Source organism: Lemur catta, chromosome 1 (genome assembly GCF_020740605.2).
Source record: "Lemur catta isolate mLemCat1 chromosome 1, mLemCat1.pri, whole genome shotgun sequence".
NCBI lineage: Eukaryota > Metazoa > Chordata > Mammalia > Primates > Lemuridae > Lemur > Lemur catta.
In genome coordinates, this window is record NC_059128.1 from 240,634,921 (window position 1) to 240,647,874 (window position 12,954).

General features: G+C 37.0%; 1 protein-coding gene across 1 annotated transcript in view; it reads left to right on the forward strand.

Moving 5' to 3' along the window:
• The window catches only part of IMPG2 (interphotoreceptor matrix proteoglycan 2), an 84,063-nt gene that overhangs the window by 36,048 nt on the left and 35,061 nt on the right, over positions 1-12,954 (forward strand). The window contains exons 5-8 of the mRNA XM_045540389.1: positions 388-437; positions 1,654-1,736; positions 8,772-8,933; positions 12,568-12,626. Coding sequence (XP_045396345.1) covers positions 388-437; positions 1,654-1,736; positions 8,772-8,933; positions 12,568-12,626 — 354 coding nt within the window. The remainder of the gene's footprint in view (positions 1-387; positions 438-1,653; positions 1,737-8,771; positions 8,934-12,567; positions 12,627-12,954) is intronic.

A 12,954-nucleotide genomic window follows, 5' to 3' on the forward strand; every position in this document is an offset into this window, starting at 1 on the left:
TTTTAATTAGTGTAAATTGCTACATATGTCCAATGGCTACCATATTGGACAATACTGTTCTAGAGAATTAAGGGATTGGGGACAGATAGATAAATTTTATTTAGATAAATAAAATAATTTCACGTAGCGATAAGAACTGAGAAGAAATAAAACAGGATGATGAAATAGTAACTAGGGGAGCACTTTACATAGGGTACTTCTAGTTGAGTAGGCATCAATAAATGTAAAATAAATGAATTATGAGGACTAATTCTTTTAAACTTTGCTAAATGGTACTTTGGTTTGGGAACCCTCATTTGGAGACCTAGTTATTTCCTGTTCAGAAAACAAACCCCAGATCTCAAAGGAAACCCCCATTTTATTAACAGCAAACTTTTTTTTTTCTAGCCCTGAATTATCATCTCCAGTTCCTGTTGGCGATACCTCAACATTGGGAGGTAGGATTTTGTACCTTTATTCACTTTTCTTTTAAAAATTATTTATGATTTAAAGGAAATCTTGCAAGCAAGTACATTTTTTCAGCTCACATTTAAAAAAATATCTGGTTTCTCTTTCTTTATATGTTGTTAAGAGTATCAAGAAAAAGTAATTATTTTCACTTATTTTATGGCGTTATGTTGGGGGTACTTAAAAATCTTTGTTAAGTATAGTACGAATCAGAACATCATTTAAAACAAATTTATGACCTAATGAATTACTTTAAGGCAAACACTCTGTAACCACTACCTATGTCAAAAAGTGGAAACTTTCTAGCCTCACCATTTGTCATTTGTCCTATAGAGTTTCTCAAAGTAAGGATCTTTCTGATTACATTTTGTGACACTGTTTAACATGTGTCCCTGGACCCCTATATTTCTTATATAATACATTAGTAGTAGCTTTCTTTATTTTTAATTAAAAAAAATACAAACATCTCTGTACAGGCTCATTTTATTGCACTGTGCTTTCTTGTGCTTCGCAGATATTATGTTTTTACAAATTGAAAGTTTGTGGCAACCCTGCATTGAGCAAGTCTATCAGTGCCATTTTTTCCAATAGCATGTGCTCATTTGGTGTCCCTATGTCAGCATTTTTTTTTTATCAATAAAGTATTTTTAATTAAGGTATGTACATTGTTTTGTAGACATAATGCTATCACATACTTAATAGACTGCTGTATAGTGTACATATATCTTTTATATGCACTGGGAAGCTAAAAAAAATTGTGTAATATTTCTGAGGTATGCCTGTATTAGAAATTGTAAAGATATACAAAAATAAAATAGCAAGATGAGGTCCATTTTCAACAATTGTCATATTGTGGTCAATCTCCAACTGTCACCCACTTCCTCTCTGGTAGAGACACTTCTTTCAGTATCTGTCCCCTTTACTAGATAGCTTCTTAAGTGTAGCAACTTTGTCTTTTTATCCCTAACATTTTGTGCAGAGCCTGGCATATAGTAGGTGCTCAATAAGTGCTTATTGAATGACTCAATTATTTCTTGTTCTGGGAAGATTCTATGCAAAATTGCCTTGAGGTTAGAATGTACCAAATTTCCAAAAAGGCAAACAACTTACAGAAATGATTTTTGAAGCCAGTTCCTTATTTCCTGATATGAATTCTGACCTAGTCAGGGATTGAATTCATACGTCTATTTTTGTTTTTCTACTTAGGTGCTGCTCTCAGCATTTCGTATCCAGCAGTGGCCTCCTTTGAGGGTGCCTCAGAGAGCAGCTTGGAGAGGCCAGAGGAGAGTGTGAGTGATGCTCTGTTTTGTTAATTGCTAATTAGTTTTTAACATGGAGAACAGGAGTTAAGAGAGAGTTTATATGCCACTGCTGGACTACCCAGGACTTCATGTTGTGCCCTCTTGTAAAAATGTTGTGGATTCTAAAACTAGTACATTAAAAAGAATCTAAAGCCGGACATGGTGGCGCCTGCCTGTAGTCCCAGCTATGGGAGACTGAGGCGGGAAGATCACTTGAGCCCAGGAGTTTGAGGCTGTAGTAAGCTATGATTGTGCCACTACATCCAGCCTGGGTGACAGAGCAAGACCCCATCTCTAAAAAAGTAAAATGAAAGAATCTGAGATTCCTTGGAGAGCTGAGTAAACCTGCTCTTATTTGTGAGTTCTTGGTGAGGGAGGGCTTCAAATTGTGAATGAAATGACACAGGGGCTGGGGAACTGTCATGTGTAAGCCCACTGCCTCCTGTGGGCTCCGCGACAGGATTTACTAGGTGGTTTTTGCCAATGTTCTTCTGTCCCTTAACAGACCAGGTGTTAGCCTGCTCTTCTTCATAGGGAAAGGATATAGATTTTATGTAGTTTAGAAATCAAGTGTACCATACTTTTTAATGCACCATTATGAATAGGAACCTGTGCACCAAATAACATTAGATCCTACAGCTAAGTCTCTATCATAAAAATATTACAGGTTAACAAAAAATGACATACTGACCAAGAAGATAGAAACATTTTGTTAGATATTTTGTTAAATTCTGTATTTAAAAATTGGCAGTTCATAAATCCTAGTTTATTTAATATAGAGCAAACTGTAACTGAACATATTCCCGGGAAAGATGCAATTTGGTTACCTTGCTCCTTCCCTTCCCAACTGGGACATTTTAACATATATATCAGTTCTCGTCAACCCACTCTGCCTCATCACCCTCCCTGTCACTGAACAAGGCTGGTGGTAACTTGGGATCCCTAGAGTGGATACCTGAATCGATACTTTCACCCAGAGTACAACTGTGTCCCAAGTAGATGGTCCTAGAAAATATTGGTATTTGATAAATATTTGTGAATGAATGAATAAAAAGTGATTGTGTAGTTCTGAAGTTGAGGCAGAATAGCTATGATTTAGGTATGATTTATAGCATAAGATAGAATTCACTGTAATAGAAATGAAGAATTTGTGTGCAATCAATATCCAAACAGAGTACCAGTAGGAAATAAAACAGTATAGGAGGCCGGGCGCGGTGGCTCACGCCTGTAATCCTAGCACTCTGGGTGGCTGAGGCGGGTGGATCGCTCGAGGTCAGGAGTTCGAGACCAGCCTCAGCAAGAGTGAGACCCCATTTCTACTAAAAATAGAAAGAAATTATCTGGCCAACTAAAATGTATATATAGAAAAAATTAGCCAGGCATGGTGGCTTATGCTTGTAGTCCCAGCTACTGGGGAGGCTGAGGCAGAAGCCCAAGGTATAGTTCTATAGTTCAGTTATTTTCCTAATGCATTTTTGCATCTACTCTTCTGGAAACTATATGCTATGTTTCTGTTTTGTTGGTAGTTACCCTATAAATTGTAATGTCTATTTAACTTAACAAAATTTAAGTTTTTCAACATCTTTATTTTTATCCTGAGCAATGTAGGAACATTAGAAAATTGTAATTCAAATGATCACCCTGCTGAATTATATGCTATTATATTTTTCAGTATTTTTGATCTTTCTCTCTCTTTCCCTCTCTTTTTAATACTATAAATTAGACTGTATTATATTTGATTTATGCAGTTAAAGTTTGCTTCATGTTTACCCAGATGTTTACAGTTAAAGTTTCACATTTACCCAGATGTTTACCCAGATCCCATAGCTGGGATTACAAGTGCTCGCTCAGCTAATTTTTCTATTTTTAGTAGAGATGGGGTCTTGCTCCTGCTGAGGCTGGTCTTGAACTCCTGACCTCAAGCAATCCTCCTGCCTCGGCCTCCCAGAGTGCTAAGATTACAGGCATGAGCCACCGTGCTCGGCCTACTTGTTTGATTTGACGTGGTTTTTTTTTTTTTGTTTTTTACTTCCTTGCAAAGCAGCTATGCATTAAAATCATTAAAATATATTTATTCAACATTTTAGGTGATCTGTGTCAGTAAGATTAGTCAAGATATTTCTTTTTTTTTTGAGGCAGAGTCTCACTCTGTTGCCCAGGCTAGAGTGCTGTGGTGTCAGCCTAGCTCACAGCAACCTCAAACTCCTGGGCTCAAGCGATCCTTCTGCCTCAGCCTCCTGAGTAGCTGGGACTATAGGCATGCGCCACCATGCCCAGTTATTTTTTTTCTGTATATTTTCAGTTGTCCAGCTAATTTCTTTCTATTTTTAGTAGAGACAAGGTCTCACTCTTCCTCAGGCTGGTCTCCAACTCCTGAGCTCTAGCAATCCTCCCACCTCGGCCTCCCAGAATGCTAGGATTATAGGTGTGAGCCACTTCGCCCAGCCCCAAGATATTTCTTTTATAATAAACTGCAAATGGAAGTCTCTGTCCAAATTTAATGAGATGAAATTTAATATGGAAAAATGCAAAGTCTTGTGCAAAATTCCATAAGACTAAGAGTTTTTGTTGATATTAGTCTCATTATGAATCAGTAGTATGAAGCAGTTATGGAATAAACAAAACAAAACTAATAAAAGGTAGTGTAATTTTAGATTGCTTTAATAGAAACCTAGAGCCTATTGTGAGAGAGGTGGTAATCCTACCATATGTTAATTGGTTAGACCTCATTTGTGGGTGCCACACTCTAAAACAGACATTGAGAGCCTTGGAAGTATCTGGAAAAGAGAAACTAGTGAAAGGTCAAGGAAGAAATGATAGCTGCTTGTACATATTTGAAGGATTCTGTGGGACTACGGTTTTTATATGTATTCCAGGTTATAGAACTTGGATCAATGGTAGAACTTATAGGGAACTAGATTTGGGTTTAATATTAAGAACGTTTCAACCATGAGAGCTTTTTGGAAGTTAACAGTCTGTTTTTCCTTTGAAAGTCACACTTCTTTCTCAAGAGAGCCATTTAAACTGGTGACAAGCAGCCATTTGTCAGGGATCTTACAGACAGAATTCAAGCATCAGAAGGGATGGTGGGGTCTTTGAGGTTCTTTCCCATTCTGAACTTTTGAAGGTCTCAGGTTTTGTATGATCCATCAGGGATGAAAAATGATACAATGGAAAAAAGCACCTATGTTCTATTCCTGACTCTGCTCTTGGCTCACTGTGAGTCCTTGGGCTTACTCATTCATCCTGTCCAATGCCTGGTTTTCTTATGTATCAAAATGGAAGGACGTGGATTAGATGAGCTCCAGTGTGTTTTGCATGCAGCAGTTATTACTGCAGTGTCCTAGTAGAGACGTTCTACTTTCCTCATTTCTTCTACCTTTATTAACTGGAATTCTTGTGTAAGAAATGATTGTTACTTCTTTCTTATTTATTTATATCAGTATGGACTCATGGATATTTATTTTATTCTTTGGGTTATAATCCAGTATTTATTTTATTCTTAAATTATTTCAGCTTTGCCTAGAAGACCTGGATTTTAATGTTACAGAGTAGAAAAAGTTTGTTGAATATGGATTCAGATTCCACATAGCAAACTAAGCTTTAAGAAATTACTACTTGTTAAATTTGATGTAATATCAGAAAAGAATATTCACAATTATCTGAAAAGGCTATAAATATATTCCTCCCTTCCCCAGTAGATATCCATATGGACAGTTTATTTTTTTTCATATACTTCAACTAAAATAGCATATTGTAACTAATTGAATGTGGAAGAAGATATGAGAATCCAGCTGTATGCTATTAATCTAGACCGGGGTGGGGAACCTTTTCATGTTGGAAGGCCGCATTAATTTAGCTGGAATCAAATAAGGCTGCATTCAAGAAACTTCAATTAGGTATACTTAAAAATGTACACTATTTTGTAAAAATCTATTACTATGTACTTAACAATTTCAAAAAATGAAAACTATTTGTTAATTTTAAGGTTAACTAACCTATTAATGCCTTTGTTATGCCTGCTTTTCGTTGGAAAGCATTTGAATATTTGGTTGCAGCATGGAGGTCCGCAGTTTCAGTTGATCCTTTAGATGGGTATCAGTCATTTGTAATCTTAAGGGAATCTTGATTTGGGTTAGGTAAGAGAATGTAGATTTGCAGCAATAAGTGGTTGAAAAGCAAGAAAGCATTTTTCAGGCATGTCACCGAAGGTATGTGTATTTTTCTATATTTCAACTGGATCTTTCCTAGCATCAAACAATGACTTAAAATGTCATCTACTGAGAGCTCAATCAATCCATCTGTAGTTCTTTAGGTGCCTTGGTGATATCAACTAGGTGAGACTGAAATGCTAATTTGAATGTGATGTCATGATTCTCAAAGTCAATGAACCTTTCATTGTATTCTCCAATTAATAGGTTGTATCAGGAAATCAGCCACAGACGGTATGTAAACGAATGGACATGCATGTGTCCCAATAAAACTTTATTTACAAACACAGGCTGTGGGCCAGATTTGGCCAGGAGACCGTAGTGTGCTGATCCCTGCCCTAGATTTACACAGCTCTAAATATATTACAAATGAAAACAAATACAAAAAGAGGTAGCAGACATATTTCTTTTTGATCTGTGTTTTCTTCAAATGATTTACCTATATCATCCTGCTCATCAATGACCTTTGCTAACAGGGGAAAATGTTCATCTGAAATTTCCTTTTGAAGAAGTGTTTTGAAAAAAGATAGCTTTTATCGAAATGCTTAGATTTTTTGCACATATCATATATAGACTAAGTTTTACCTTGTGAAGGAATATTCAAATCGTTTTGATTTGACATGATATCACATAGAAATGCTGCATTCTTATAAAAATCTTCTTTCAATAATTCACATTGCTGATTCTGTTATTCATAAAATTTATCTGTTCTTGCAGAGATAAAATTTTGGCTAACACCTGTCCCTGTGATAGCCAACACACATTAGAATTATAGGGCAAATCCACACTGAATACCTCATCATTCAACTGTAGCATGTTATGAAACTGACAATGCCATGCTGCATTTGCAGGAATATAGTTAACAATACTTATAACTTGTTGCAAAGTGTCACTTAGAATAGTAGCTTTAGCACAGAGATTTTGCTGATGCAAGTTACAGTGAAAAGAAATGAGAGCATCTGGACCTGTTAATACTTTTTTTTTTTTTCAGTCTGTGTAATAAACCCTTTATGTTTTCCTGTCATGGAAGTTGCAGGTAGGCAGTGTATGCACCGTCTGTACATAACACTCACTAAATTTATGAAATTCAATCCAACTTCACAACATTTATCTTGAAATTTGTTGGAGATATCTATTCCTCCTGTTCTGTTCACAAGAGTGCCCAAAGCGAGTAACTCTTTGTAGCAAAGAAAATCTTCTGTTATGACCCCAATAAAGTATAAAACCTGCACTGATGTCAGTAGTATCAGTTGATTCATCCAGAGCAATTAAATAATATACATTTTGAAGTAGTGTAGGAATAGTGTATGAAGTTGTTCTGCTAAGTTGAAGGCTAATTCATGCTGCTGATCAGTTATGGTTCTCCTTGAAAGAGGTAGTTGTTTGTACTTTGAAATGTTATTATGGTCTAAGCATCCTACAACTTCAACAGTGCATTCTTTCACAATTTCCATGTCACTGAATGGCTTCCCTTTTTTCCCAAAGTATATAAGCTACTTTATAAGTTGTTTCAGTGACATTATTTCCAGGTCTTATTGCTGCTTGAAAGAATTGTCTTTGCTTTTCATCTTTTAATTTCTGCAATACAACCTTTCAGGCCTCTCCCTCTAACACATTTGTGGTCCTTATGAGTGTTATAATGCTCATAATTTCTTTAATGTTGATACTGCAGTATCACAAAGCAAGTGGATCATCTTATCTTTAGCAGAAACAAGATAATATTGCAATTCCCAATCCTCATTAAAAAATATGTTTTCTTCCTTCAGTGTTCTCTTGGTCTTCTTTGACATGATGGGCTGTTAAGCAGACAGAATTAAGAAATACTGTTGAGCTGTGCAGCTATTCAAAAATTCCACTTCAAACAGAAACACAGTGCCCTGTTGTCAAAAGCTGATAACAGACTGGTGTACTCAACTCCCATAAACTCTCGCCAACCAGCTTCGTGTGGTAATGGCACCAGTCAGGCAGAGGAAGTTAGAAGTAAATGATGAGCGTAGCAGCTGTCAGTGTAGCCTTTATGGCTTACTAATGTTCTAATTGTGCCAGTCAATCTGGGAGGATTATTTCGTTGAAACTTATTTTATTCTTTGGTATTTTAAATACGTTCATTTTGAAAATAAAATAAAAATATAAAAGACAAACAAAAGTGTATTAAGAAAAATAAAAGGATTTGTTCTGTAAAATCTGGATTCAGTCAAAAGGCCATACTTAAGAACCTAGAAGGCCACAGGCTCCCCACCCATGCACGTTAAAGAATTTGCAAAAAGTATAAACAATGTACTCTTCCCCCCAATTTTTTTTGTTTTGCAGAATATTTTATTTTTACATGTAATAGGATTATTATTTCAAAATAAATTAATAAATGTTAAAAAAAATTATACACTTTTCATTTGGTAATTATTTATAGGTAAAACTCACATAAACCAAACTTCTTTGGGTTCCTCAATGATTTTTAAGAGTTTAAAGGGGATCCAAGACCAAAAAGTGTGAGGAACACCCTTCGAGGCTATTTTTAGATGATAATTATAGCATAGTCAACTCTCTTTTCACTCACTTTGATTGTTTCATGTGGAAAATTTTCTACCATACCCTGAACTGGTCAGTGTGTGTTCAAAGGAATGAACAAATGCATTGTAATTTTAATATTAGCCTATGTCTTAAAGTGTACCCAATTTGTTCCAAAGTATAATTTTATATAAAAGGTTGTCATCAAAAGTTGTCTTTGACACCGTATCTGACACATTGTAGGCAATATCAATAAATGTTGATTGAATGAATAAACATTGACACTGTTCTTTCTCTAAAAATCCAGATTAGCAATGAAATTGAGAATGTGCTAGAAGAACCCACACAACCAGCAGCTGAACAGATTGCAGAATTCAGTATCCACCTTTTGGGGAAGCAATACAGGGAAGAACTCCAGGACCCCTCCAGCTTCCACCACCAGCACCTTGTGGAAGAGTTTATTTCAGAGGTGGGTGGTTTGTTTGTTTGTTTTTTAATAAACAAGACAGTTTGCTGGAGATGTAAGTTTCCCTTATTCACAACCCTGTTTAAAGGTAGGTTTAGGATTCAAGCTGTTTGTCTAGTTGGTTCCTGGGGTGGTGACGTAGGTCTTTCTTCGGAAAGCTCTGTGAAAATTTCACACAAGGATAGGTGAGTTCTTTCATAGAAATAAAAATATTGCCATCTGCTAATAAACAAATGTTATTTCGAACTTCTGCACAGCCAAGGAAAAATGTGTTCTGTGGCATGATTTTGACTTGATAATATTTGAAGAAACAAGTTTCTTTGAGAAACTACGCACAATGTATTGTTTTTCTTGAGGAAACATTCAGTTTGATTTTTTTCATTTCATCTTTAGTTTTATTTTTTTAAATTGAAAAATGCTGATTAGTTAACACATACGTAATACTTGGTACAAAGTTTAGAAGCACAAAAGGGCATCCAGTGAAAAATAAATTTTCTTCCCATCTCTGTTCCTTAGTTGGAGGTGTTTTTATTAATAAAGAGGGATTTCTTTAAAGAACAGTGGATTAGACCATCCCATAACTTTACTTTCTGGATGAATTCTACAGAGGACAAAAACTCAAGATTCTTTTAGTCAAAAATGACCCATTGGCCCCCTTCTAGTGTGCCTTTGCCCTCGTGTAATGAGACATTTTGCCCATCCACCCTTCTCTGTCTGATGACGCATCATTCCTTCCTGTTTATTTATTTTCCATTCCCCTTTGATGCAGTTCTCTTTGGCCAAATTTGTCAGCGCCATTACTTTGGATTAATTTCCTTCCCCACACACTGTGTCCACATGGGAAATAAAAACATGCATCTCTCAGCCAAACAGCATCATTTCAGCCATCAGACCTGGGGAGTGCAGGCCAGAGAATTCATTCTCCTAGCTGTGTGGCCAAGTTCAAGTGGCAAGGCTGTATGGTATGTGGAAGAAATGTCAGCCAGGCCAGTGGCCACCTGGCATCAGATACTATCTTGGATTGGCTGTCTGGTTTTTGCTGCCCTTTGATTAAGGAACCTTTAATATGCCTTCGTGTTTGGCTAAACAATTGCATGGAATGATTGCAGATTTAGAGAAAGTCCAATAAACGCTCTGAAAAACTTCTGCAGCAGGGACTTTATGAAGTAGGTAGCTATTGAGTTGAGGTGATTTGAGGGTGGTGAAGGGTCTGGGCCCACCATGAAAGACCTTCCCTGGCTTATCTCTACACCACTGTCCGCTTCCCTGGAATGAAATGTCCACCAACAGCCACTTTATGTGGAACAGCAGAGGTGAGGGTCATGTCTCTGAAGAATCCTGTTGCCATGTTTATTACAGACTGAAGGGGCCTTCAGCTCTCGCCCTCAGGTCACAGTCGCAGGGATTATTCCCTCAGCTTCTCCAGGGATTATTGGAAGTCGTACAAGGAGAAAGAACACTTGCTTGGAGAGGATAAGGTTCAGGAGTTATTCCTCCTTTTCTTTATGAGGAGAATGGTAAGAGGAAGAGGAGGCAAGATAAGTTTGGGACAGCATGAAGGACAACGTCAGAGAGGGAAAGGTCAGTGTGATAGGCTTGGGAGTGCTGGTACCCGAAGGCAGTCACTGTGTCAACGCAGCACCCTTGCATGATGCTTTACGCAGGCTGCGTTCTGTGTGCTCACAGCAGCTGTGTGGATGAGCATCTCCATTTTACAGACAAGGCCCCCGAGGCCAAATAACTTGTTCATGGTCATTGTGGCCTCTCTAGGAGCAGAAGGGAAAATCAGGTCTCCTCTCGCCTTTCAAAGTGCTCCTTCCTTTGTATTTTACATAGTCCCCTTCATTTTGATTCAAGGGAGAAGTTATGGTGAACGTCACAGTTTTCCCAGTCCTGGTCCTAATTCTAAAGCATATTTATCATGAGGCAGGGGAAAGAGGAAGAGGCAGTGTAACTCAGTGGGTAGAATATGGGCTTCAGTGTTAGAGAAATTGGGATTGAATAAATTCTGATTCAGCCACTCACCAAAAGTGTGATCCTGCCCAAGTTACTTGATATCTTATGGTCTCAGTTTTCTCCTCCATAAAATTGTGATAATATGGATCTCTTGGGATTATTGTAAGGATTTGAAGTAATTGCAAAGCACAAGATACATAGCAGTTACTCAATACCTTGTACCTATTATTAATATTAATATTAGTATTGATGCTAATAAACTAGAAAAACTTCTTGTAACTGGACCCTTGTATAGTAGCTAACTGGATGTGATGAAGTAGAATACAATACCTACACATGGTTAGACTCAAGAGATGGCAAAGCCCAGGCTGGGATGGGTTTAGTAATAATATACAGTTGTACAGCATTTTTCGGTTAGTGCAATACTTTTAGGTACATTCATTTTAATCTTATAAAGATAGATGTGGTAAGTGGGCAGGGCAGTATTACTTCCATAAAAGAAGACTTGTGCATGGTCACCCTGCCAGCAAAAAAAAAGAGCTGAGACTAAGCCTCGGTCTTCTGATTCCTAGTCCTGTAGATTCTACTCCCCACCCGCCCCCTACAAGAATTATAACACTTCTCTCTTTCCTTTCAGAGAGTAAAACAAGGCAAATTACTGTAGCCAAAACATTTCATGGGTTTGGATTCCCTATTCTTAAGGCATGAAGATCTTGAATGAACCAAGATTTTTTAAAAATCCCACTCTCCTGATTATATGAGGTCTTGATTAAAAGCAGATACCCAGAGAGGTCACCGCAGTCCATTAACTTAGTTCCTTTGTTCTGATGTTAGCCCCATAGTGACCCATCTGGTGAGGCTGTCACCTTCCAAAATGTTATGGATTAAATATTCAATTTTGTGAAAATATGTATTTGTGTACAACCTGATTATTTTTGCACCTTTAGAACAGTCTAGCATTCTTACCTCTCCAGTCACTAAGCTCATATGGAGTTACATGGCTGGATTTTAAAGACTCAGTAATAAAACTGGCTCCTGCAGATGTGATGCTCATAAACTGATCTTTTGACCAGTTGAGTTACCTGGTGACTGCTTCACAACCGCCTTCGTGCTACGCAGTCATCAAGGTCTCTCTCCTGGGGCTCCTCAGGGCTTGCCGATTTCTTTCTAATGTTGACTGCGTCCATGATCTTCTTGTGTTGTAGGAGCAGGAAAGAGATGCCACCAACACTTTCACATTTATAGCAAACAAATACTAGGCTGTTTGTCAGTGTGTGTGCTGTGGCCAGATTTCTAATCCAAACAACAACAATTAAAAATGCTATTATGGCTTCTTTTGAAGTGAATTTTTTTTTCACATTTCATCACATAGGGGAAAAACAGTGCTTTGCCAATAAGAAGTATGCTGCTTTTTATAATTTGGAAAAAAATTAATATGAAAGCACATTAAAACCTTATAAGACAAAAAGAAAAATGTGGCAGTGTTGTAGTAAAAACTATTTTCGAACATTGTATTATAACTATTTTTTACTTTTGCTTTCTGACTCCTGTATCTATGGATATGTACAAGCTTCTAATAGTTGTAAACAATACACTTTTTATTCTACTCTTAAAAGCATTATTTCCTATATACTTTTTCACATTTTGACGTAGTTATAATTTTTATTTTTATTTTTAACAGGTTGCAAATGCATTCACTGGGTTACCAGGCTACAAGGATATTCGTGTACTTGAATTTAGGTAAATAGACTTACTGATAGAGTAGCACTCTTTGTTCCAAATGGAATATCCTTTATGTTTATTATATATACTCTAAAACAAATTATTTGAATGCTGTAACGTAATGTTATGGTAAATTAGTATTCTTGATGCTAGTTTTTCAGGTAAGGAAACTAAATTAGAAAAAGGTAAAATAATATATTCAAGGAGACATACGAGGTCTATAGCTGGGCTGGGGTAAGAACTTAGGAATTCATGTCAAGGGCTTGCTGTTGACAAGTTTCACAGCTTTCATTTGGCACAAATGGGAGCCTGAAGTCAGATTAGATGTGTCCTCAGCATCCTCCTA